Source organism: Lontra canadensis, unplaced genomic scaffold (genome assembly GCF_010015895.1).
Source record: "Lontra canadensis isolate GAN:19392208 unplaced genomic scaffold, GSC_riverotter_1.0 scaffold5, whole genome shotgun sequence".
NCBI classification, from domain to species: Eukaryota; Metazoa; Chordata; class Mammalia; order Carnivora; family Mustelidae; genus Lontra; species Lontra canadensis.
The window spans coordinates 19,294,006-19,321,318 of NW_022630999.1; the positions used below are offsets into that span (position 1 = coordinate 19,294,006).

Consider the following 27,313-nt stretch of genomic DNA (forward strand, 5'->3'; position numbering starts at 1 on the left):
TCACCTTCCATGTCATAATCTATCTTAACCACATCCCATTCACCAAGGCTATATTCGTTTCCTATCACAGGCCACAAGTTGTGCTGGGGACCCCCTGGGCTAAAATCAAGGTATTAGTAGGGCTGCGTACATTCGGGAGAATCTGTTTCTTTGTCTTTTCCACTTTCTTCTAGAGACCGCCCATATTTCTCAGTTCCTCTTACCCTTCCTCATCCTCAAACCCAGCAACATCGATCTCTCTGACCCTTCTCCCATCCTCACATCTTCTGACCACAGCCAAGAAAGGTTCTCTGCTTTAAAGAATCCATGTAGTTAGTTTGGGCACACACACACCCCCAGATAATCCAGGATATCTCCCCATCTCAAGGTCTATAACCTTAATCACACTGCAGTGTCCCTGCTGCCACGTCAAGTGACGTGTTACAGGTTCTGGGGAAGGAGCATAGACATCATCAGCAGGGCCACGACCCTGTCTACAACAAAGTCCAGGTCTCAATATCTCTCCTCTAGCATCATGCCTTCCACACCCAATAGAAGCCATCTCTTGCCCTCCTGTGTTCCCACAGCACATTGGACTCCCCAGGACATCAGCACACTGCCCCCTGTTGCAAGGCTATTTACACAAAGCCCATACTCCTCCTAGACTGTGAACACTTTGAGGGCCCAGCACACATTTCCCACCTTTTACTGGGCACACGTCAGGACCCAGCTACCGTAAGCACACTACCTCTGCTAACTTTCAGCAGGCGCCAAGCAAGGGCTCCCTATCTGGTTATGATGATAACCATTAGGGGCCTAACCACTTTCCTAACCACCTCTGGCATGGTGATCACACAATGGCATTGTCCTTGGGGACTAAATCTGCTGCAAGTACTGCTCATCGAGAAACAGTTCAAGTCTGAGTTCATTTCTCTCATCCCCTGTTCTGACTCCTGCACTGGAAAAGACATCTGCTGGGTTACTTAGCTCTTATAATCCTCAATCTCCACATCTACAAAATGGAGACATATCATGTTTGTACTGGCAGCTGATCCTTGTTTAGTGAAAGTTACCTAGGTGAGCGGTTACTGACAGATACGGCCAGTGGCCCGGGGCGGGGCGGTGAGGGGTGGGGGGGTAGCACGTGACTAAAGTCTGAACACACTGGGATGACTTGTTTATCTTTTTCAAAGAATTTCAGTCTTTGGTGTGGTTGTGAAAACTATCAGCCTTGGTGATACAGCTCTCCTTTTCTCCACGGATTAACGCAGGCAGGCCAGCCAGTAGGCTGCCTAAGGTCTCACAGTGAGCTATGAATAAATGGGGACCTTAATTTGGGCCCCATGACTCTCCAGGCCACATTCATCTTGCTGCAGCCACTGTCACAGCTAAGTGGCTCAAGTGACACAACTGGAACATTTCCAGTGACTGGTGGCCTGGGGAGGGTGAGGGGGAGCTCAGAGTACTTTGCTGCCCTTAGAAGGGACACCAGTTATGTGACCTCCTTCCCAGACCATCTTCCTTTCTGATGCAAAGAAGGGTTGGGAGGTGTCAACCCCTGCAGCGTACATGAAAACATGGAAGTCGTTCTTTTGTGGAAGGCCTTGGGCAGGCAAGCGAGCTGCTCCTACGTAGCAAATTGCTGACCATGGTTGCACCTGGGCTCTCCCTCAGAGTCCTCAGAATGGCCTATTTCCCTCGGGGAAGAAAAAATATTGCTATTTCCCGGTGGATAAAATGGGTATGTGTCTACTATCTGTGAGCAGTTGTGAGTTTGTCAGAATTAAAACATGGATGTTATCCAGTTCTTTTCCCTCCAGGGTAATGGGGTAGTTGAAAATAAAGTCAGATTCTTCTCTACACATGAGCAGCAGGCTAGATATTTTGGGGACATAGTGGTGATGAGATAAGGACAAAGAGAAGGCAGAGGCTTCTACGCTGGCCCTGTCATTGCCCAGTGGGGTGGCCTTAAGTTCCTTGGGTCTTTAAAATGAGTGAGAAGTGCTGGGCTGTGCAACCCCTGATTCCTGTCTGCACTGATGCCTTGGATGCCAGTGCAGGTGACAGCATCTTTGTCAGCCTCACCCCTGACCCTAAGCCTGTAGTCATACTGTTCCTCTCCTGGCTGGACTGAGGCTTCCTCAGTGTGAGTGGGGTTAGGGACCCTCCCAGCTGACCAAATGCCCATTGGTGTGAACTTCCCCAATCACTCCTCCTGGGAATAGGGGTCTCAGCCCTTTGCATTGACCCTAAGCCTCACCAGAGACTGTGGGGAGCCCCCTCATCTCAAGACTTGCACTTCATCAAGAATTCTCCTCAGGAGGCACCGTAGCAAGATCAGCGGTTCCCAAACTTCTGGGAATAGAAGAATTACCTGGAGGCCTCGTTAAAAAATATAGATTCCTGGGTCCCAACAGCTGGACACTCTGCTTGTAGAGCGCAGAGAGGAGGCTCACGGGTGTCCACATTTAAGAAGCCTGCTCCTGAGCTAAGAGGTTAATGGTGCTCTAGGTGGCCTAGTGAGAAACACTGGCAGAGTGGGTCTGAGCGTGGGCTTTGGAGGCAGACCTGCCAGGATCTAAGTCTCTGCTTTGCTCTTCGTTAGGCACATGACCTAGAACAAGTTACCTCGCCTCTCTGGAGCTCAGTTACATCATCTCCTCCAAAAGGGGGATGGATAAGATCCTGACCTGCACAGGACTGCTGTCAGAATTACAGGCAACAGTGCCTCCTGCCCCCGTTGCTTGCAGTGAGGGACGTGGAAAAGTAGCACCTGCCACGGAGTGGACGTTCAGCAGGTGTCGGCTTTGTTTCAGTTCCCTTCTTTAGGCCACAGGGATTTGATTTGATTTTTTTTTTTTTTTTTTTGTGGTCTGCCTTGAGTTTGAGTGAATCAGGCCATACGAGCCCATAGAACGGACAAATCACCAAACAGAAGAACAGAGTAACCTTAAAATCCCTGAGCAAATGGCTGCACTTTATCTTTCAGATCCCAAGGCTGTTTTTCACCTTAACTTCCCAGTGACTAAATTCTTGCCTAGACCGTGGGTTCAAGCATCCTTTGTTTACAAGGAATCTGACTTCGAGAAAATCAATTCCTCCCGATCTGTGGCCTCAGGCCTTTTACTCAATCAACCTCCTAGCAAAGAAATTTCTTAGGTTCAAGAGTGACCTAGTTGTGCTTGTTTTGGTGAACATTACATGGCCCTACCTGATATATGTCATAAAGAGGAGTGGCTGCTTCTTGCTTTGGGGCCTCAGGGACACTCTCCTGATCTTTTGGCCTATATCCTTGGCACTGATGTGCCAACACACCCTCTAGGTATCTGGGGCCAATCTGACATCCCTCTGAAATGTGCGTACTTCCAAGCATCCATCCATCAGACATTTAGCAGTTTCAGATGCTGAAATCATCACTGGCTCTGCTAATGCTGAATCCTCGGGAAATCTTGTTCACCAGAGGGTACTGATTTTTAGAGATCTCTGTCCAAGATCTAAAATGCCTGGCCAAATTCAGGTAAGATCACAAATTCTGATAAGTGGCTGCCAAGGAAGAAGGGTAAGGGAGGTTCACCTTTCATCGAGGGAGCAGCACGGTGAACTGAATCATCTTTACATCATCACTGGTTCTATAGCTATCTACCCACCGGACTGCAGACATCTGCTTCTCATAACAACTTGACTTGAGTACCCCCTGCTCTGCCCTGCCCTGCCCTGCCTCGAGGTTCTTATCCCTGTTCTGCCCCTCTGTGTAACTGCAGAGGACAACCTGGGCAGGAAAGCAAAGTGACACAAAGTCCTACTGATGTCAAAAGTAATCTAAAGAATTCAGAGCCCTCCATTCCATAGGATCTTTGGAAGTTTTTCTAGAAATCCTGGCGACCCAACTTTGGACATGCCGAATCCTCTAAGACATCATTCCAACCCAAGCTTCTCTCTCTGTTTCCAGCCAGGAAATAGACCCAAATCCCAGGCCCCCTCCACACCTACCTGGACTCGTTCAGGAACCTCCTGACCTATTACTTGTCCTGGCTTCAGTGTCCTTGCCCTTCTACAAGTCCATTTTCCACCACACGAACTGGGGCAGTCGTTTTCAAATGTGCATCAGGCCCTATTGCTCCTCTGCTTAAAACTTTCCACTGCCATGAGCTCTTGCTCCTTTTTCTCTAGTTCATCACTCCACAGCTGCGCCAAAGTTTTTCTGTCCCTTTACCTGATGGTCTCTATCACTGCAGTTTCCTGTGCTGCTTCTCCCTGTCATTCAGGTCTCTGCTCAAATGAAGTCACTTTGGAGAGTCTGTCCTCAACCAAGCTATTTAAAGTGGCCCCCACCCATCTGGCACAATCACATTACCCCATTCCATCGTTTACTTAATGCTTAGCCCTTCTGATATATTCCCGTTGGTTTATTCATCTAGACTGGGGTTGGCAAACTTCAGCGTGCAGACCAAATTCAGCCCACCACCTGTGTTTGTGTAACGCATGAGCTAATAGTTTTTACATTTGTAATGGCTGAAACAAATCAAAAGACAACTGTTTCATGGTATGTGAAAATTTTACAAAATAAAATTTCAGTGTCCATAAATAAAGATTCTTTGGAACACAGCCCCAATTCATTTGTTTAGATGAGGTCCGTGGCTGCTTCTGCATGCCAGCCCGGAGATGAGGAGTTACAACAGGGGCTGTATGACCCACAAAGCCCAAGACATTCACTGTCTGCTTCTTAACAGATGAAGTTTGCTGACCGCTGGCCTGGATATATATTGTCTTTCTTCCCTTCTTCTCCACCTCCCTGCCACTAAAATGTCAGCCCTCTAAAAGCAAGGAGCACAGTTGTGTTCTTTATTATCTCCTCAGTGCCTGCAGTATATTGACACATAGTAAGCACATGCAAATAAAGGATTATTAAATGAGTGGCCAGTGTACTTACTGGATGTTGCTGGGCAACCAGACTGCCTACTGTTTTGGCCCATATGTCCAGAGATCTGCCAGCAAATATGAAAAAACGTGCTGGCAACTTTGAAGTAACACTTAAAGCAGAATTCAAAGTCCTGCATAAACGTATTACGTTCACATCCTTTGAGTGTGTTAGTTAAGATAACCCTAGGATTGCATGGAGCACTGGGTGTTACACGCAAACAATGAATCTTGGAACTACATCAGAAACTAATGATGTACTAATGATGTATGGTGACTAATGTAACATAATTAAAAAAAAAAATAACCCTAGGTTCCATGATGGATAAACTCGGAATTCTTAGCTGTTTAGTACAATAGATGTTTCTTATTCTCCTGGTGACCAGTTTTGGGGCTGAGGGCTCTGGGTGAGACCCAGGCTTACAGCAGCTCCACTGTCTGCTGCATCTTTCTGGCTGTCAATATCTAGCTAACAAAGAGGAAGACCCTGCCCTGGAGATTTGGGGGAGTGAGGCATCCCACGGGCCAGAACCCCATCACCTGCCCCACCTAGATGCCAGGCAGGCTGGGAATTGTAATTGCTGGCTAGAGAGCCACTTCCCACCAACACCTCAATGCTAGGGAAGGAGAAGAAGAATCCCTGCTGGTCATTTGGTTGTCTTGGCCACAATAGGCAACTGACTTTTTAAAAATGTATCATAATGGGTCTCATTTTTGGAGGTCCTGACTGTGGTTGCAGAGGCAGATGTATAAATCTGACTTGCCAACTGTGCAAGGTAGATCAATGGAATTTACTGCTCTATAATCATCTCTTCTTAGACTTCATTCACTTAAAAAAAAAAATCTGATCTAACATCTAGACTCATTTCCTACCTTCAAAGAATCTTTAGAGGTAGATGGAAACAGGAGATGAAAAATTATAACTGGTCCCAGGAGAAGACCTCTCACTGTTAGAATTATTTAAAGCCCCTTCTGAATAGTGGGCCCTATTCTTTACCCAACCACTAACTCTGATTTACTTTCCGAGAGAATCAAAGGTCCTGCATATCCTCCGTAGAGAATCAAAGTGCTGTATAATAATCCAACCCATTTCTCTAAGAAAGGAAAATTTGCTCTCATCTCTGAAGTGGAGTGTCTCTTCAAAAAGCTTTGCCAACTTTCTTTGCATCGAGCTGTGGAACCAGATTTCTCAGCCTGCTAGCTTACGTGAGGTGCAAGCCGGGTTCTGGTATCACCCCGCTCTTCTGACTGGCAATATTGTTTTATTTCCCTACATAGAATAAACTTGTTGGGGCGCCTGGGTGGCTCAGTGGGTTAAGAATAAACTTGTTTACAACATTTAACTATTCCTCTAGCTTTTGATATCAAAGAAACCATATATAAGCCAAGGTATACAATCATTTTAGTAGATTTCAATTTAACACTAGTGCCATGATACTGGCTTGGAAAGACCACTGTCTTTAAAAATTAAAATATTTTTCTAAGCCATACAGATCTGGTCTATACAGATTTATCTTGGTTCCCCCACCCCTTCTATCAAAATAATGTGGGATTTTGGAGCAACGTTTTATAGTTTAGGGAACACTTACCCTAGGACATTCTGCATGTAAATAGGATTACTTGCCAAATGAATTTGAGAAATGCTCTATGATATATACTTCTTTTGGAGATTGATAATTTTCAAAAAGTAAACTGATCCTGAAATGTCTTATACCACAGAAACCTGTTAGCCTTCAACTAGGCATTACCCTACTGAAATCATTTCTTAGTTTACTGACAACATAATATGAGCCACACACCGTGCCCATTGTGGTACATGCATGAACTCATTTAAGCCTCAGCAGCCCCAAGAGACAGATGCTCTATCAGATAGTCAGATACTTTTGATATATCTGTTCTACAGAGCAGGAACTGGGGCCCACTGAGGTCAGGTAACTGGCCCTAAGGTTAGTAATTAGGAAAGTCTACCTTTTATTTTTTTTTTAATTTTATTTATTTATTTGACAGACAGAAATCACAAGTAGGCGGAGAGGCAGGCAGAGAGAGAGGGGGAGGCAGGCTCCCCGCTGAGCAGAGAGACCGATGTGGGGCTTGATCCCAGGACCCTGAGATCACAACCCGAGCCGAAGGCAGAGGCTTAACCCACTGAGTCACCCAGGCACCCCAGAAAGTCTATCTTTTATTTTTTTTAAATTTTTTTAATTTATTTTCAGTGTAATAGTATTCCTTTTTTTTTGCACCACACCCAGTGCTCCATGCAATCCGTGCCCTCTCCAATACCCACCACCTGGTTCCCCCAACCTCCCACCCCCCGCCCCTTCGAACCCCTCAGATTGTTTTTCAGAGTCCATAGTCTCTCATGGTTCACCTCCCCTTCCAACTTCCCTCAACTCCCTTCTCCTCTCTAACTCCCCTTGTCCTCCATGCTATTTGTTATGCTCCACAAATAAGTGAAACCATATGATAATTAACTCTCTCTGCCTACCTTTTAAACCATGTCTTTCTATGCTAGAGATTTATGTCTTGACTATCAAGCCCCCACTTTAAAAAGACAATACCTAATAATACACTGTAAATTTTAGATAAATTAGTTGCCTGTCAAAGGAGGCAACTTGCTCTGTACTGATGGTTTAAGTAGGAGCAGCTAAACCTGTGCTAATTGTGAGGGAGATAGGGAGGGAGGAAAGGAAAAGGAAAAGGAAAGGGGAAGGGAAGGGAAAGGGAGGAGGGAAGGATAGAAAGGGAAGGAAGGATAGGAGGAAGGAAAAGGAGGAGAAAGGAAAAGGGAACAAAAACCCCTTAGCATCATCTATGGGTAAAAAAAATGATATTTACCACCCTTCCCCCAAGTTTGTGTAGATCATATTAAATATTCTAACCTTTGAGGTCAATGCCCTGGCTTCTATGCCCTGCCACTAATCTGCTATATAATCTGTATAGGTCAGATCATTTGATTTCCTCAGGCTTTTTCATCCCATCTGTAAAACACAGAAAATCCCAAGCCTGTCTGTGCTATTTGCATGTCACAAAGAGCAAAAGAGTTAAATGTTGTGAAAGTACCTTGGAAATTGTTTAAAAACGTGCATAGTGGTACACTACAATACTGGTTTTAAACATTTTCAGCCAGAGGACTCCTTGTTAAAGGGAATCCCAATATGTGAAAAAGCTAAAAAACCAGAGCTGTTTTAAAGGAGGGATGAGGAACCCAGAACTTGCCCTCACTTCCTAACCCCTCACCCACCTTCCATAAAAGCAGGGAAAGGTCCCCACAGATGCCCCAGGGTTCCAAGGAGCACTGGCCTAGGAAAGTGAGGGAAACAAGACTCTATCCTGGTTTTGCGCGAGTCCCCTCGTCTCTTTCTATAAAAGGAAGGGATTAGAAGACACAATTCTTCATGCCTCTTCCAGCTCTGATGTTCTGGAGATCTAAGTTTCTGGTTCTTGTCTCATTAGAGAGAAATTTTTCCTTTCATGTTCACTAAAGGTGCCTCACACAAGCAATGTGCACTTTCCTGCACTGAGGGCGGATCTTGGCCCAGTGTCCCGAGAGACAGGCCTCTCAGCAGTCTCAGCGCTGACAGGGTCCATTGTGGAGGTGTGCGTTTCCTTAACAAACATTTCCTAAGCTGCTTCTCTGTGAAAGAACATGCTGTGATAAGAAAGGCATCCTAGAAGGAAGAGACCTTCAGCTTTGTCCACCAGGAGCCCATGGCACCATGGAGAGATGGGGACGGACATACAAACAGCCAAACCACAGGACCAGTGGGGACCTCTGGCTCTGTTCACCAGAAGCCCACAGCACTGTGGAGAGATGAGGACCAACCTAAAAACAGTGTAGGGTGTCCCCAGTGGAGACCTACTTGAGGTACTCAGAGTGGGTAGACAGCTTACTGGAGTACCAAGGGCATGGCCCTGCAGTCAGCCTTCCTGGCTGAGATTCTGGCTCGTGACTCTCCACATCTCCATTTCTTCATATTTAAAATAGGAATGAGGGGCGCCTGGGTGGCTCAGTGGGTTAAGCCTCTGCCTTCGGCTCAGGTCATGATCTCAGGGTCCTGGGATCGAGCCCCGAATCGGGCTCTCTGCTCAGCAGGGAGCCTGCTTCCCCTTCTCTCTCTGCCTGCTGCCCTGCTTACTTGTGATCTCTCTCTGTGTCAAATAAATACATAAAATCTTTTTTTAAAAATGGGAATGATAATTAAGTACCCACTTCATAGGTTTTTGTGAGGATGGAAGAAGTTAAAACATAAAAGAAAACCACTTAGGAGAGCACCTAAAACCCAGGAGGCACTCACTAACTGTTAACTGAAATGATTCCCAGCCCAGAGTCGAGCCCCTGGTAACAAGAACAGCACAGCCACTTTCCAGCTGCATCACCTTGGGCAGTCACAAACTCACAAAGTCACAAATGAAATGGCACAAAAACTTTAACACACTCAGTATCTGATGTAGCAAGAATGTAATCGGCGTCAGCAGTTATCATCCTTGTTGTTAACGGCAGTGAGATCACAGAGAGAACTGCTTCTTTCCAACCGAGGGAACGCAGAAAGACATTAAGGTGACAATGCTATCTGAGTTGACCATTGGCACGTGCCTCAGCCCTGGGAGCTGGAGCTGAATTCTGGCCAGTGGGCAGCCTGCTCATCCTTCTACGTGTGCACTTCCAGTTCTCTTCCCCTTTGACCCTATGTCTACAGGCAGCAGAAGGACCAAAGAACAAAACACAACCATCCCATGATAAGTAGAGACAGAGACCAAAGTGTGTGTTTGTGTGTGTATGTATATTAGCTACACCTTTCTGCTCTTCCCAAAACTTCCATGACTCTGTTGCCTTCAGGATAAAGTCTGTTCTCTTCAGGCTGGCCCATGTGCCCACTGCCCTATTGTGCCAACCCCATCTTCTAATCAGGAGCCAGTGAACTTACAAATCTAGTCAGAGTCCTGCTTTCACATCTTGACCCATGTTCAAGTTCTCTCCAATCTAAAAGGCTTGGACCCAACCTCTTCATGATCTCATGTGTTGCATGTGTCATCACTTTCCAAATAGGCTGGGGGACTTCTTAGGAGCAAGGACTAGCTCTTAGACTTTAGTATCTCTCTCAACCTGCCAAACAATACTCCCAGTGTTTTAGCTCAGAGCTTTGCGCACAAGAGGGATCCAATAAATATTTGCTGAAAGACCTTGCAAAATGAGCCAGTATAAATAACCTACTGATTAAAAAAAAAAAAAAAAAGTTTTCAGCCAGTATTTTTAGGCACTCATACATCCTCAGTATTAAAATAGTTTGTAATTGGAAATAAGAGACACAAATGTTAAAGGATAAAATAATCATCACCTAGAAAGTTAAATCTAGATGGAAAAATACAGTAAATCTAAAAAGAAAGCAAAAGGAATGTAATTTTTAAGTTGTATGATTCCAACTACCATTCAGAATGAGCTCAGGAAGAGAAGGATTAATAGGCAGGAGGAAAAAGGGGTTTGACTTATAAACATCTGCAGGAAATTGAACTTCCACAGCCCTGGCTTGCATTGTACAAGTTCAGCTGCTTTAACAGTTAAGTCTGCCCTGCTTAAAGGGGGGGCAGTTTCCAGGCTCAGCTCATCATGGTGAGGATGTTCATAGGGATGGGGCTGGGAGGACCTGGAGAGCATTTTATCTCTCTTTGTTTTTATCTACTAATACTTTAGAGCCTGGTGTGCCCAGTATTGTATGGTGTGATGCCGAGGCCCTTGCTTTTTGGTCTGGTGTTGGCTGGTCCACAGGAGACCAGTCCTGAAGAGCCTGGCTCATCTTCTGTCACCACCTTCCTCTCCTTAACAGATTGGTTACTGGAATGAAGATGATAAGTTTGTCCCTGCAGCCACCGATGCTCAAGCTGGGGGGGACAATTCAAGTGTCCAGAATAGGACGTACATCGTCACTACAATCCTAGTGAGTACTCGGTCCTTCATTGAGGTTATCCGGGATGCAAACCAGACCAACACAAAGGTCCTCCCCAGGAGCAAAAGTTAGTCACTCTTCTTGCCCAAACTGTACCATAGTTAGAAAGAGGGAGTAGGAAAGGGAAGAAGTCAGAGAGGCCGTTTTCAGTGTGGCTCTGCCGTGATTTCACTTTGTATCCTACGTATTGAGCTATAGTTTCCCCGTATATAAAACATAATGGTGAGACTAAAATTATGGTGTTTCTCAGACTTTACATTCCCTCAGCAGAAGCCGTTTCAAAGAGACTTTTAGCCCAGAACTTTAGGTGATTTATAGCCACTTTCTAAAGTGGCTATAAATGGCAGTGCTGAGAATCTCAGTGATTGACCATGAGAAAGCTGGAGACTGTTCAGGGTCTACTTGCCCAGCATAGTGCCCCTAGAGGTACCTCCAAAAACTACAGAGCTCCTGGAACATAATTTCAAAAGGGGAGCCCTACATCTCAAGGGTGAAATATTCTTATTTTAAGAGTTTGCTTCCTTAACCCAAGAAGTCTTGTAATAGAGGGAGCAGAAATGCAGGACATGGATTTAGGGACTTAGAAAGCCTTCTCCAAAGTTAGCCAAGGTTGGTGAAATCCTCCTCTGCCAGGCCAAAGTCCTCTCTACCTCTGAGTTGACCCACAACCCACATTCTCTCTCCCTCCATTTCTCCACCAGGAAGATCCTTATGTGATGCTCAAGAAGAACGCCAACCAATTTGAGGGCAATGACCGCTACGAGGGCTACTGTGTGGAGCTGGCAGCAGAGATTGCCAAGCATGTGGGCTACTCTTACCGTCTTGAGATTGTCAGTGATGGAAAATATGGAGCCCGTGACCCTGACACCAAGGCTTGGAATGGCATGGTGGGAGAGCTGGTCTATGGAGTAAGTTCTCCACAGGGTTGGGAATTGGAGGGCAGGGAGAGGGTCTGAAAGAAAATCATTTGGTGGTTGGCTGGCCCTGCCCACAGATACCTGTTGGACCCCTTCCTTAGTATTGTTGCTGCCGAAAAGATGAGGGGTTCAAGATCCATCATCTTTAGATGTTTTCTCTCAAGGTTCCTGGTCCCAGCTTCCTCAGACAAACTTGGCTCGCTCTTGTGACTTCTGCTGATTTTCATCTAACACAGGCGATAGCTGAGCTTCAGAATCAGCTTTCCCAAGGCAGACTGCTGAGTCACCACTTCCCTGCTCAAAGTCACTTATGGCCCTGCCATAGAAATATCTTCTCTGGCATTAGATGCATCCTGGATCCAACCCAACTTTCTAGTCACTCACCCCAGTACTCCCTCTCTTATACCCTCTACTGTTGCCGAACCACCCCAAGTCTTTCTGTTTCATAGAGTGCTTCCTTCCATTCCACAGCCCCAAAGGCCTGTCCCTCCTCCAACGTCTGTATCAAATATTGCTCTTTCCAAGGTATCATTTCTTTCTCCCCATAAGAGATATAAACGCTCCTTTCTAAATCCTCTTGCCTTCCCCTATAGGATTTAGTTTCTTCTATTATGGCTTACCCCGCCTTGTAAAATAGTTACCTGTGTCATAGGAGTAGATCTCTCTCTCTTTGTATCACTCACTACACTTGAAATAACACCATGCACAATTGCTATAAAATCTTCAATAAGTTGAAACAGTTTTGAGAAGCCACTGAATGCCTGAATTGCTTTAAGTATTTAAGGAACCACCGAGAAGTAAAAGATCTGATCCCTGTCCCCAAGGATCTTAACATTTTATGGGGTAGAAAATACAATGAGAGAGAAGAGTAAAAGATAGCACAGTTCAAGGATCAGGCAAGAGGCTGACATGAGCTTGTCTAGCCCTCAAGAGGGATATGGAAACTGAAAAGTGGCCATGTTCAAATACAGAGAAGGGCAGCCCAGGAATTTCTAGTGATAGAAATAAGAAAGAGTGGGAAAACACTGGCCGCTTATGCAGAGGACTTGGGACTGAGTAGTGAGGGCTATGGGTGAGTAAGAAATGACATGGGGAAGAGTGGATTGATTCAGTGGGCACTGGAAGATGATAAAGATACTTGAGCAGAGAAACAACAAAAGGCAACGTAAGAAGACATCAGCCACCACTTGCAGGGAAGGGGCCACTACAGCTTCATGTGATGAAGTTGAAGGCTGCAGGCTGGGTTTCTGAGCAGAAGCATATGCTGAGTCCCAGGTTGATGGTGAGTTCCGGTCAGGATGAACCAACCATTTAGGTTAAATTTCATTGTCCCATATCAGGGCAATAGGAGTCTTGATGGCCTTGAGAGCCATACAAAGGGAATTCGAAGGAGAGATGTGGTAAGGAAAATCTTCCACAGGAAAGTGGCTTTTTGAGATGACCTGGTAAGATGGTTATTGTGTTGTGGAAGGGGGGTGTGTGTTTCTACCCTTTCTCCTCCCTCCTCCTCTTTCTCTCACCTTGGGAAGCTCCACTGCTAACAGAGACCTGGATGGTTACTGCTGCATCTGGAGGCTGGTTTCCATGGGAACCTCCACTAGCATTCATCTTTGCCCTCATCCCATGGAACATAGTTCCCTTAGCAAAAGGCCTGTGATCCAGGCAGAACAATGGTACAGTCCTTCTGAGGTCAAGCGCCCCAACAGCCAAAAGTCAATGATGGGTCACTGACTCTTCCGTAAGAAATCAGAGTTACCTCTGATGCCCCAGGGCCCATCCTTCCCCATCCATCTCCTCCCCTCCATCGGGCCTGTCCTGCGCAATATAAATTATATTCTGAGGACTCCTTGATGGGCCCAGTTCAGTACTCGCCTTTCAGTTTTGGTCTGGGTTTCTTTTTCTGTCCCCCTGAGAAAGAATAGAGGAGTTTAAGGAAGCATCTGTCAGCCACAAATAACTAGAAGGTTGGACAAAACTCATTAGGAGGCCTCCAAATTTGTTCTTTCTGTGCCTTTTAAATAGCTAAACCAATCAAGGTCTCTCATCTCCCTTTTTCTCCCTCTTTTTCTTAACAAGAAGTGTAGTAGTAGCCTGTCCACAGGTAGTGTGTGCCAGGTACCATGCTAAATACTTTACCCACATTATTTCACATACCCTAACAACCGTTAAGATATATGTAATTATTTTCCACATTTTACAGATAAGGACACAGAGGCCCAGTGAGGGGTGGGTCATTTGGCCTAGGACAGCTAGTAAAAGCTGAGTTGTAACATGTAGCCTGGATCCCAGCTGCACTCTGGGTCCTACTGCCTCTCTACGAATCATAACATCCAAGCACTGGACCGTAAGGCCACTGTTAACTGGGAATGAGAACAGCAACCGCGCCTGCATTCTCAGATGCCATACCCTGCAAATGGAGTTTCTGCTTCTTGCATGGGTATGGCTTTGGGTTCAATTCACCGGTGACCCCCCCGCCCCCCCGACCTGTCCTCCGTCTTGGTGAAGCCGAAAGAGAGTGAGTTTTTCAGACAGACACCTGGATTTGAGTTCCAACTCTGCCTACTGTCTACAGGACTCCTACAAGTCACTCAACCCCTGAAAAACAGGGAAAGTGAATCCCCCATCCCAGGGCTGGGGTGGGGAGTTTACCTACCTGGTGCCTGGCCCAGAGTTATTTCCCTTAACGTTTTCTTCTCATTTTGCTTTTACCTTACAGGATCAAAACTGTTTGCTCTTTCCCTAGGATTGTTTCTAGACTTCACGTATTTTGTTTGAGGCTCTCCTGGGTCAGTGGTTCTCAAAGTGTGATGTCAGGACCAGGAGCATTAGCATCACTGCTAATTATTAGAAACTTATTAGAACTTATTAGAAATGGAAACTCTCTGGTATCACTTTCAGATCCAGAAACTCTGTCACCTGTGTTTTTAAAAGTCCCCCCAGGTGATTCTGACGTATGCTCAACTTGAAAGCCACTGGCCTAAGAGGTCACTTTAAGTAAGTAACTTTGAGTATCTGTAAAATGCTTTTACTTCACAGTATTCTCACGTATTTGAATTCTTTTGATTCTCACAAAACTATCCTACTAAACAGGTAAAGCAAAAACTCTTGTGCCTCCTTTTTTTTTTTTTAATGAGGAATTTGATACCCCAAAAGACAGCGGTCTCCCTTCAGGCCACATGGTCAGCAAGTCACAGACCAGAGCAGCCAGGTGGGCTTTCCCAGGTGAGCTCTGCCTTCCCCAATCCTGCAGAGCTCCAGAAACAACCTCAGGTGTTTGAAACAACTCTGCAGACCTCTTAGTCAATGTCAAACGAGCTAAAACACTGCAACTTTGCACAAACCACCTTCGCTCTCTGGACCTGAGTTTTTTTTTCTGCTGAGTAAGGTCACTGACTATAGCATCTCCCACTGTGTGTGTACCCTACACACATGGGTCTCTTTTGATGCTTAGGGATCCATGACCAGATAATCTTAGAAGTACCGCATCTACTTACGTCTCTTGGAAATTCTCAGCGCACAGTGATCTTTCAAAGGTTCTGAGAAGCCTTGCCCCAAAGTAACCTTTTTAAATCCATGTTTTCCAATGTTTATTTTCATGTTGTACTTATTAACATCCTTCCAGAAATCATGTTCCATGAAACAAATCCTGGAATCGCTGAATGAACTAAGCACTAAGAGGATGTGCTTCTAGGATTTTTCCAGTCTTCAGTTCCTTTCGTTAACTCACATCAGGAGGCATCAAAAAATCCATTCAATTCTTGTTACCACTTTCAAAGCTGGTCTTCGTTCACCTCCCTTTTGGGTAACTTGTGGTAGTACCTCTAAGTTATTTCATGACTTTTCTCCTCCCTTACTTTCCTATCTTTCTTTCTATGTTAGGTTACAGAGGAAAGAGTAGGTATCTTCTCCCTTGCACTAGCTTGTGTTTGAAAAAATATTATATATATATATGTATATATATATCATACACATATATCTATATATATCATATATAGATATATATCAAGATTTATGCAATGGTTATTAGAGAAAAAATAGATTTACTATCAAATTCACACCTGATTCCATGTTGCTTTATGAAAAGTTTCTTTGTCTAGGTGAGAATTTAAGTCATTCAGAAGCCAGGCTTTTTGATTCCACTTAGAGCACCTTCTCAAACACCCTAGCCAATGAGAGTAACCAGAGGAAACTTTCTCTATGCAATACCAGCCAGCATCTGCTTGGGGCCCTCATCTACACGGCATCAATCACCAGCTTCCCATCTGGACTGTAGTGCAGCGCCTAAGAGAAAGCCATCCTCCTGCAACAGACTTGCACAGACATTTCCATGGAACCTTCTTGGGTTTCCAGGATCCTTGATCTCAGGCCAACAGAGCAGTGGATTTCTACTGTGGGGAAGCCGGGGCTTCTGCCATTAGGGAGAGGGAGGGAACACCAAAGAGCAAGGCTGGTGATTCCACATGCTGGATGTCCAAGGATGAGCATTTCTTGCAACCTTTTCATGTTTATCGACATGCTGGATTTGAATTTTAAAAAGTGAATCAACTATATGTTTCTTGTGTGTCTTCTTGAAAAACACTTGTGACGCACCCTTTCCTCCTCTCTGCAAGGCCTTCCTTCACATGATTCCCTCCTTCTGGAATGTGTACTGTTGCCAGAGCAACAAGATCCTACCCCTCTTTCAAAGCCAGATTTATGTGTCACTTCTTTTATCATGCAGCCCCTAATCTCCTCAGCCAAAATGAGTATCTCTCTGATCTCTCTCCTGTATCATTTTGTATCTCCTGGAAAGTGCATATCCAGCCTACCTTGCAGACTGAGACATTGGACATGGGCAGCTGGCGGGGGAGGGTGGATATGTATACCCACCTCTCCTACTAATCTGTAACACCCTGAGTGTAGGAACCATAGCTCACCTGCAGCTTCCACCCTAGGGCCTGCACACAGTAAGTGCCCAGTAAATGTAGAGTTAAGAAGAGTTGGTTAAGAGTTAAGTTTGCCTTCGCTATCTTATTAGCCAGGGAGATCTTGGCTGCAGGGAAAAACCCAATCCAAACTGGCTTAGGCAAACAAAAGGGTTGGTTCGTGTTCCTGGGGACAAGTACAATGTATTAACCCATTTTCCTAGGAGTCCAGGGTAAGCCCTGAATTTAGTGTGGCCCAAATTATATTAGGGACCAGTTTCTGCATCTCTCACTCTGACTCTCAGGGCTAATGATCATTAAACCACTTGGGTCCTATGCCATTTTTTTAAAGATTTTATTTATTTATTTGAAAGAGAGTGAGAGAGAGAGTGTGTGCACAAGCAAGTGGAATGGGAGAAGGAGAAGCAGACTCCCCGCTGAGCAGGGAGCCCAATGTGGGGCTTGATCCCAGGACCCTGAGATCATGATCTGAGCCAAAGGCAGCCCCTTAACTGAGCCACCCCGCACCCCAGTCCTATGCCATTTTTGAATGAATCATTCTGAGCCGGGAAATGAAGTACTAAGAGCCAGACCCAGTCATATGCTTCACCATGTAACCAGATGATCAGCCCCATTTGAACTAGAAGGACTAAGAGTGGGGCAAGAGTGATTTTCCAGGGGCGCCTGGGTGGCTCAGTGGGTTAATCCTCTGCCTTCAGCTCAGGTCATGATCTCAGGGTCCTGGGATGGAGCCCTGCATCAGCCTCTCTGCTCAGTGGGGAGCCTCAGTGGGGAGCTTCCCCCTCCCTCTCTCTGCCTGCCTCTCTGCCTACTTGTGATCTCTGTCCGTCAAATAAATAAATAAAATCTTAAAAAAAAAAAGTGATTTTCCAGCAGAGGAAGGAGATATGGCTGTTCGGCAGGCAGAAGCAACAGATATCACCCCTACCGCCCCTGTAATGTGAGGAAGATGCCTTCACAGTTAGAGCTGTCAGACAATGGGATCATCTCTCCTGTAAGATAGTGAGCTGATCACTCATTTGTCAGAAATATCTTATAGAAAGGAGGAGGGATTAGACTTGTAAGGTTCTTTTCAACTTTCACATCCTTTAAGATGCAAAAGAATATTTAATGGAGAGAGAAACAAGAGAATACAGAGCTGCTGAGCTCAACTGCATTTTTTCTTTTTCTTCTTCTTCTTTTTTTTGTTTTGTTTTGTTTTGTTTTGTTTTGTTTTGCAGAGAGCCGATGTGGCCGTAGCTCCTTTAACTATCACCTTGGTCCGGGAAGAGGTGATAGACTTCTCCAAGCCATTTATGAGTTTGGGGATCTCCATCATGATAAAAAAGCCGCAGAAGTCCAAACCGGGGGTCTTCTCCTTCCTCGACCCTTTGGCTTATGAGATTTGGATGTGCATTGTCTTTGCCTACATTGGAGTGAGTGTCGTCCTCTTCCTGGTCAGCCGCTTCAGTCCCTACGAATGGCACAGTGAAGAGTTTGAGGAAGGGCGGGACCAGACAACCAGTGACCAATCCAATGAGTTTGGCATATTCAACAGTCTGTGGTTCTCCCTGGGAGCATTCATGCAACAAGGATGTGACATTTCTCCCAGGTCAGTCAGTTCTTCTCAACCCCTTTGCTCGATGCTTTATTTTTTCGTGTGGGAGGGTGGGGGGTGGAGAAAGCAAATACTTGAAAGTTAAGGTATAGGAATTATTTCCAGACTTTACTTGTATTTAGCTTTTCAACTACGCTTTACAGTCAACTGTCCAGTGTATGCTGTCGATTATCTGGATGCCTCCTGTGTCTGAGCCAGCTCTGTCGGTTACCTGATTGATGTGCTCTGTCAAGATTAACAGGCATAATCACAAGTCTGATGTTCTGTGGCTGAAAGGTTCAGAGAAGGGATGAGGGACAGTATGGTACAACTAACATTTAGTGAGCACCCAACGGACAGGGAGCCAGGTTTTGTGTCCCATGCTTGCATTATCTCACTGAATCCTCACAGAAGCATAAGGTGGGACCCTCATTATATCTTCTTTCATAAATGAGGACCACACGAATGTTGAATCTTGCCAAGGTTGCACCGCTGAGTAGTTAGGTGAGTTGAGATTCAGACCACCATCCTGTACTACTGGCCAAGTGATGGAAGGAGTGCTGAACTGAGTGGGTCCCAGCACTGGCAATAGTGTGCTCTGTATGGCCCTGAGCAGGACGCCTGACCCTGGTAGACCTCGGTGTCTTCATTTTTAGAGAAAGGGTTCTCTTCGTCTTAGTTCTGAGACAGACCTTGGAAATAATCTAGGTCCAGGGGTGATGTAAATTTGCTCCTTGTGGTTCAAAACGGGGATTTCTAAGGGGTACCTCAGATACTGCATTGAGAGAACCTGAGTGCCCAAATCAATGAGGTTGCAATCCCCGCCCCCAGAACCAAAGTAGTTCCATTTTGTCTGTTTTATATATTAGATTGTGAATACTGCTTCTTATGAGAAAAAAAAAAAATTCTGAAGCTAAGAAAGAAAAAAAAGAAGGCAGAATAGAAAGTAGGGGGCATGAAAAAACTTGAAATCTTCCAATCTGGACCAATCCCCACGTTTATTGACCTCCTGTCTTTGTGTGTCATGTTCTTTCAACTACATTCTGGAATGTTCATGCCACAAAGCTCCTTCAATTTACCTGATACACAAGCACTGACTATATTTCCTTTTCCTTTTACAGTTGTTCTCTATGAACTCCTTTTCCACTAGGCAATCCTTTATAGACTACCAAGTTTCTAAAGCACACAGGGAGGCATGACTTCGAACTTGGCTGTCATGAATCGATTTGCACACACTGTCACCCTCTGGGGGCAAAATGCATAACAGTTGAGCCCTCCAGGACCTGTGCTGGAGGCATCTTTACCACCTGTCTGTTTTGCGTTTGAGTGTCAATGAGAACCAATATTCCTAAGTAGCAATGGAATAAAATTCTTCCTAAGGAGCCTCCCTCAGGACTCATTTTGGCTGCTGTATAATTTAGGTAGTCTCATTGTTCACCATTATAATCTTGTTTTTCTTTAAATAAGAAGACAGTTGGGGGGTGGGGTGCGTGGGAGAGGAGGTGTGAGACTGGATGCTTGGCCAATACTGGCAAACACATGGTGAAGAGTAGACAGAACCAAGCAGGGGAAGGACTTGTTAAAAATAAATCAGGCCAGTAGATAAACAGTGGGAAGAAATGACTCTTAGCTCATCAGTATAATGTAGGGCCATCACAATATGCACGTGTCTAAAAAGACCCAGAGGTTGTTTTCCTCCATTATTTCCTTCCTCAGTGGGCATTTCGCCTCCTATTGTCTCACCTAAGTGGTTTGACCTCAGCATACGTTTTCATACTCCCCACCCTTCCACCCATTGTCTCCAGTCCACAAGAGCCTAATCCCATCAGGCCTGTTTTCATTGGCTCTGCACAGAATTTGGTCACAGTTGTGCACAGCTGCACAGCAGGTGCCCTCCTCAGCTGATCTGTGCATCCCCCACTGCACCACGGCCCCCAGCTAACCACTTTCATTCCTCTGTTACCCAGCTGGCCCCTGGAAGGGTATATGAGTTAGCGACCCCTGACTGCAGGAGAATTTTCACACTTTTTCTCCAGGCCTTCTGAGGGTTCCACTAGAGTATCTTAGGACCCAACACTGAGGTGAAGAGGAGACTGAACAGGGTCCAGCCCAGCCTCCTTTCTCCTAATCTTCGATAGAACACCTCCACTCGTTGCCTGTTTTTTCACTGGTAAAATGGAACAGTTCCCACCTCAAGTATTGCTGTGAGGTTTAAAATAGAATGATATATACAGAACCCATAATATAATAATATCCAGGAAGCACCATAAAACAAGTGCCATTTTTTATTATTTTATTGATTTTATATGTTGGGCTTCTACTCAACTTCACTAGAAGAAAAGGCACTCCCACTGGTTTGGAGGCCACTGGACTTCTCCCTTGCTGGGAAGTCCAGGGACAAAGCAGAAACAGTCAGTGGTTCACTCCAGAGACCAGCAACATCTGAATGCCTGAGTCCTCCTCCCAGGAACTGGGGAGAAGGATTTGTCATTTTGGATCAAAGAGACTGGCAGACAAAAGGGTAAACCTTCCAGAAGAATAAGAATAAGAATAAGAAGTTTTATCTACTTGAGGTGAACTTTTCCTTAGCAGGCCTACCCTAGCCAATCCCAGAGCTTAGGGGACTACAGAAACCCCCTAACAGTCGGAGAAGCATCATAATGTATCCTGGAAATATACACTACAGAGAAGTGTCTACTTTATCCCACTAGAGCCAGACAACAAAGAAAAGGATGCTTAGACAGTGAGCAGAGCCAGAGACTGCAAACATCAACAGAAGCTTTAGTTTTGCTTGTTTTGCACCAAGTTTCATGAGCTCCTGACATGCAGAGCCCTGTGCCGGGCAATCTGGGGCTATGGTGGGAAGAGCTTTAAGGGGTGTATACAAAAAACATCCTTCCAAATGAGCTGCAATTAGTTGTTCTTGCTGTTTACTTAAAGAATATATCATAAATCCTCACTAATTTAGATTTTCGGAAACTAAGTTCCATCAGAATTACATGTCTCTACACTCATACATGAGTAATTGTATCTCTTCATCTCCTCAAAGTTCATGTTCATGTCTGTTAATCAAAGCCAATAAAATATAGCTTAATGTGCTTCCTTGCAATGAACACAATAATCTGACCACGGGAATATGAACAGATAAGGAGTTGTCTTTCTTAGATTGTAAGAAGCATGGAAGCAGACAGTGGCTCATGGTTCAGTGGAGTCAGGAGCTGCTGTTTTGGGATTGTCTTGGCATTTGCTCATATTCACATGATGGCTACCCCCAGACATTGTGTGCCTGTTCAAGCAGCAAGAGGTGAAGAAGGATTGCCATTTCTAGCTCTTTGGATCAGAAGAACAAAAGCTTACCAGAATACCTCCCACAACAGCAGCTGATGCCTGCTTCTGTCTCAGTCAGCGGCCCGTGATCACTTTCTAGTGGCAAAGAAGGCCAGTAAGGCAAGAACTTGGGTGTTCTAGCCTCTAGAGGGGAAGGAATGCAGATGGTTGGGAAATCAACCAGCAGCATTGGCTACAGTGCCTATAGTTAATGTTTTCCGTGCTTACACTGTGAGTAAATAATCTGTGATCAACACATTCAATGACATATGCCAGTAAATACTCCTGAAATGCTTTAAAGACTCTTCCCACCTCTCCCTAAAATATTTATATGAGAAACTGGGTTTGTGTAAGCTATTTAACACTCAAAGTTAAAGTTCGGTTTAGCTATGATCACAGATTACAGTTTTTTGCATTAGGCTGATGGTGCGATTAAAATGCCATCCATGAATTGACTTCATAGGCCTGCTTCTCCTGTCTGATGACCTATTTTTAATAGATATTTAGATTCTTTTTCCCATAGAGAGGAACATTTTGAGAAGAAATATGCTAAAGGAGGGACAAAACCATCACAGGCAAAACGTATTTTTCCTTCAACTTTCTTTTCTGCACCCTCTCCCTCTATGTGTAGGTAGCGTCATTCACCTACTCAACAGATACTGCTAATTGTCCACGATATGCAGGGCATGATGCAGGGCGCTGAGTATATGAAGATACATCAGTGAGGAGCACGGGGTCTAGAAGTATTTGCTTCAAGGAGCTGTAAGATAGGCATTAAACAGGCAACTGTGGTGTGCTGCAAATTAAATGACCCTGCTGTGGCAACAGATAATAAGAGAAGTGGAATTACAAGGGACTGACTAAAGGAGTTCTGAGAAAGTTTCTCCGAGGAGCTGATAAGTAACAAAGAGGTTATCTGGCACAGAGCTGAGAGACATAAGAGCCACGTGCAAAGGCTCTCAGATGGAAAAGAGCTTCACTGCTTTCAAGGATGGAAGGGGTGACCCGTGTATGTGGCTTGCTGTGAATGAGAACAGGGGTCTGAGACAGCATCAGAGAAGTAGGCAGAGTCCAGATTATGTGCAGCCCTATACCGTAGTATAAGTTAAAGAGTTTTATTTTAAATATAATGGGAAGTCATTGGAGAGTTTTAAGCAAGGGAAGGATTGATTTACATGCTAAAATATCACTCTGGGGAGCTATGAGGAAAATGAATTGGGCCAAGAATAGTCAAGAGTGGAAGCAGAGAAACCAAGCAGGAGGATCTCATGGCCATCTAGGGGAAATTACAGTGATGGAAATGATAATGGTCAGGAGGATGGATTTGTGGGCTGCTTTGAAACTAGACCTGACAGGACTTGCTGATGGACTGGGTATATGAGAGTAAGGAGAGGGAAGAGGGAAGGTGGATCCAAGAGGTAGGGAGGTAGGGGGAGTTCAGAAAACATGGAACCACAGTTCCAGGGACCTTCAGCCTTGGGTGCGATCATTAGGATGATCGAGTATATACATCTCGTGTTATGCATGAGGAAACCAAGGCCTGAGAGCGCAAAGCGATTTCCTCTGAGGGGACCAAGACCATCCCTGTGGCCTGCTGATACCCAGTCCAGTGCCAACCCAGGGCTCCCCTGCCTACAAGTGAGCTACGAGTGAGCCTTTTTACTTACCTCTTTATTCCCACAGGTCCCACTTCCTCACTAGCTTGTCCATGGGGTCAGTACTTTTCTGGGTTCAGATGACCTTAGTAAGCAGAACAAGGGGGATTTGGAAAGTCCTAGGGGAATAGAGGAAAATGGGAAATTATGACTGTGGCTTTCAAAACTACTTTATTCTTGATCTTAAAATGTATCAGAATATATGATAATTATCTCACCTAGTGAAGATAATTAGTCTCAGTGAGAAGTCTCAAGTGGAGGAGTGATGGCACTTTGGAGATCTCTAAGAACCCTATACCACACACCACCACCCCCCATCAGCTAATCTACTTGTCGGGCCAAGCAACTGATTCACCATGGGAACAGGATAACCAATGAGCAGATCCCAAACTGATAACCAACGACAGTCTGACCTTTGCATTCACACAAAAGTTCCATAGCAACCAGTATGTAATGACATTAAGAGGAGATGAGAAATCCATCCCATCCACCTCCTGTTCTCCCACCCCCTCTCCCAGAGACAGTCATGCAAACCTCCTTCTCTTGCTCATCTTGTGTCATTTAAGTGCTGCGGGAGGAAAGAAGGGACTCTGAGAGTAGAAATTTAGGGAAATTGATAGAAGCTACCTGAAATCATAAAATATTTCACCTTTAGAAAACATAAACATCATATAGGACACAGATTCATTGCTTCAAGGAACAGTATCACAAGGATGTGTAGGCAATCATGATGCAAGAAGTGTAGATGCTTTGTTGCTTAAGACTAGGTGGAGGGGTTTCTGCAGGGACCACCTGCATCAAAATCATCTGTCCCTTGCCATTGGCCCTGATGAGGGCATTCTGCCAATGTGTTATGTGTGATCTGTGTAGGGACCATCTGGGATTGGCCCCATCCCTGGGGGGACTTCAGCTCAGTGTCTCCTTCCTTTTCAACTCTAATCCTCTGCTACCTAATGGCAAGACCCAGAGCCAGGCTTTAGTGCCCAGCATTTCACAGACCATTGAGAAGCACAAGAGTAGAAGTTTCAGAAGCTCCAGAAGCCACATGGAAGTACTAAAATGAATGCAGAGACAGGAGGATAAAGGCTTCACTGGGTACGCAAACGAAAAGCATCATTTTCCACATCTCAGCCAGCAATTCTGGCTATGAGAAAGAGAGAAGGAAAATGACCCTCTCCCTCTCTAGAGTGCTCTGTAAGTCCAAACTTTGAGCAGCTTAACTGAAAGCTTGTTTTGTTTTTTTTTTTTCTTTCAAAAATGGCAAAGGCAAATTTTTAGAAAGTGTTCCACTGAGCTCAAAGGGATGTTTAGAGCCATTTATTCACTCATTAAATATTTATTGAGCACCTATTATGCAACAGATATGGTTCAAAGTACTATAGGACATATCCCTGAACAAAGCAGACAAAAACTCCCTGCCCTCCCAAGAGTTTACCCTCTAACAAAAGGAGGCAAGCAATAAGCAAAACACCTGTAAAATATAATCAACACCCCCAACCCAATTTGCTAGGTGAAGCTTCTGGCATACAAAGTGGGGAGGGACTTAGCCAGGACTCACAGTGGTAATCCGAGTAAGCTCAGTAACACCAGAATGGTGGTCAGCTGGGAGCTGGGGTAAACTGAGACATGCATATGTCAGCCAAAGAAGGCAGCCCTCACTCGTTGGACAGTCACTGCATTGCTCTGGGAAGTCTGTGCAGAGGAAACAGCAACACACCAAGATTCAGTTTGTAGGCCACCAGCTGGAAATCCCTAGAAGAATGGCAAGGAGTATAATGTACCACTGTACCTTTAATGAATTTAGACATACTTGGAATATTTATATTTATGTATTTTAAAAGGAATTGTTCCCCTCCCCCTCCATTTTTGGCCCCAAGTATATGTTCCAAAATGTGATTACTATGTTTTTTTTTTCATCTTTGACCTACTGTAGAAAATCCAGGCCATGGATGGGGGCTGCACTAGAAGAAAGATGATCCTTATGTCTCTATAACAAAAAAGCCTGCCCGTGACTATATCTTCCTAGGTTCTACATTGTCCTGGAGAGAACCTCTTGTTTCTTTTTAAACTTTCCCTGCAGATACAGCATCTAGAACCAGAAGACCCAATTGTTCATCTGGGAGGAAGTACAAAATTCTACATAGGGAAAACATGAAAGCATTATTAATCAAATTGATGGGGCATGTATGATCATACTTCTAGAGGAGTCTGGTGGTTTTGAATATGAGTCAGGCGCACCATCCATCTGTGCCAATGAATACTTTTGCCCTAGGGATGTTCAAGGAAGATCATAGGCAAATTAAGCCCAAGGTATCGAGCAGAATATAATTGGTGTCAGGCACCCTAACACAGAAATGACAAACCTACGTGATGATACTCATGCTGTCTCTGGTGGCTTAAGAGGGCCTTAAAACAAGGAAGCTCAGTAGCTGCTACAGTCCCACCCAGGGGGGCAGTGGGAGTAGCTGCTGTCACAGGGGGCAGGCCCACAGCACTGGAGGTGGTGGTAAAGGAGTTTAGAAAGAAGTTCAGTCTCAGTAGACTATTAGCCCACTGGGTAAGTCACTTCCTCTATCTGTGTAGCTACTCCATCTTCAAAATGGCAGCAAAATGGTCCCTACTATGTCCCCAGACCCCTATCTAAGGTGTGTCTCCCTCTGATTCCCAGGTTCAGCCAGGGCTCCAGCCAAACCAAGTTGTGCTTTATTTTGTTTGCCCATCCCCTTGTCATCCCCTCTGATTGGAGGGACTACTCCCATCTTTCCTGCTCAACTCTTCCCCTCTTGCAAATACTGGCTTCCCAGACCCAGTTACTCTTCTGAAGCATGGTCATGGTTATGGCTGAAGCCTGGAATAGTGTTGCTGCCATTGGATCCTAGCAGCTGTCCAAGTGTGGGAAGATAGCTTCTCTGTACCTCAGTTTCTTCTTCTGGAAGATGAGAGTAATAAGAAGACAACCTACTGAAAGGGTATTAAATGACATTAATGCCCAGAAAGTTCTTCCTCTGGACAGGGCTGACCCACAGACAGTAAGAGCTGTTGACGCTGCTGTTGCTGTCACCACTGTCACTGCATATGTCTGAGAGCATCCTTTACCCACAGCCCTGCACTGGAGTTACTCTGGCTATTTCTCACCAAGATGCAGACTGGCAGGCTGATCTCTGCATCTCATCCAAAACCTGGCACCAAGGCGTTTTGTATTCAAATACATATTTGTTGAATTAATATGTCATTTTCTAAGCATGTCTTGTTTTTCATTTAATGGAGAGAAAGCAATCTAATGGAGAAATTTACTGGCTGTCAGTAACTACTTATGTCACATGGGGAAACTCAGTCCTGGTCTATGGAGAGATCTGGAGGAAAATCATGTGGAACTGAAGAAAGGGAATTTACGTAGACCCAGAAAACAAAGCTCCCCATCATCCTAATGTTGCCAGTTATCCCATTATTCGGGGTGCTCTAATCTTCTCTTGGCTCACAAAACAGTAGTTATGATTGCTTTCACTTGTTGCAACTACTGTGTGTCAGGCACTCTGGTGTGAGATCACATTATTCATCGTCATGACAATCTCTGCCTGGGTACATCAGCACCATTCTACAGAAGAGAAAACTGAAGCCCAGAGAGATTAACTCCCTTGTCCCTGGTTACCCTGCAGAGCTGAGATTATAGTCTGTATGTGTCTCATTCCATGATTTATCCTTGACACACTGCAGTCTTCCAAAACCAGAAATCTGAGGGTCCCTTAGGGTTCTCCATGGATTGTTAGAATTCATTTAAAAAAGGTACCCATCATCTTCTGTAGGGCTCCCTCACTCTGATTTTTTTAATGGACATTTCTTGCCATGGGTTTTTATTCCATTTTTATTCTTTACAGTCTCTTTGTCTTTAAAAGCCATCTCCTGAGGAAGGAGAGATGAGCACCCAGGAATGCACTCTACCCCCACCAAGTGGAAGTTCAGTGTGGCCAGCCAGAGCAAGAAAGATGTGAAACAGGGACAGAAGCAAAGATACAACTTGCGCCACTTAGGAGAGGCCAACCTCTTGGCTTCACCTAGGAGGCGACTATGGTATACA

General features: G+C 45.0%; 1 protein-coding gene across 2 annotated transcripts in view; it reads left to right on the forward strand.

The window, feature by feature from the left end:
- The window catches only part of GRIA1 (glutamate ionotropic receptor AMPA type subunit 1), a 302,360-nt gene that overhangs the window by 192,974 nt on the left and 82,073 nt on the right, over window positions 1-27,313 (forward strand). For both annotated transcript variants that reach the window (XM_032851618.1, XM_032851617.1), the window contains exons 9-11: window positions 10,719-10,829; window positions 11,540-11,746; window positions 17,901-18,271. In XM_032851618.1, the coding sequence (XP_032707509.1) occupies window positions 10,719-10,829; window positions 11,540-11,746; window positions 17,901-18,271 (689 nt within the window). The remainder of the gene's footprint in view (window positions 1-10,718; window positions 10,830-11,539; window positions 11,747-17,900; window positions 18,272-27,313) is intronic.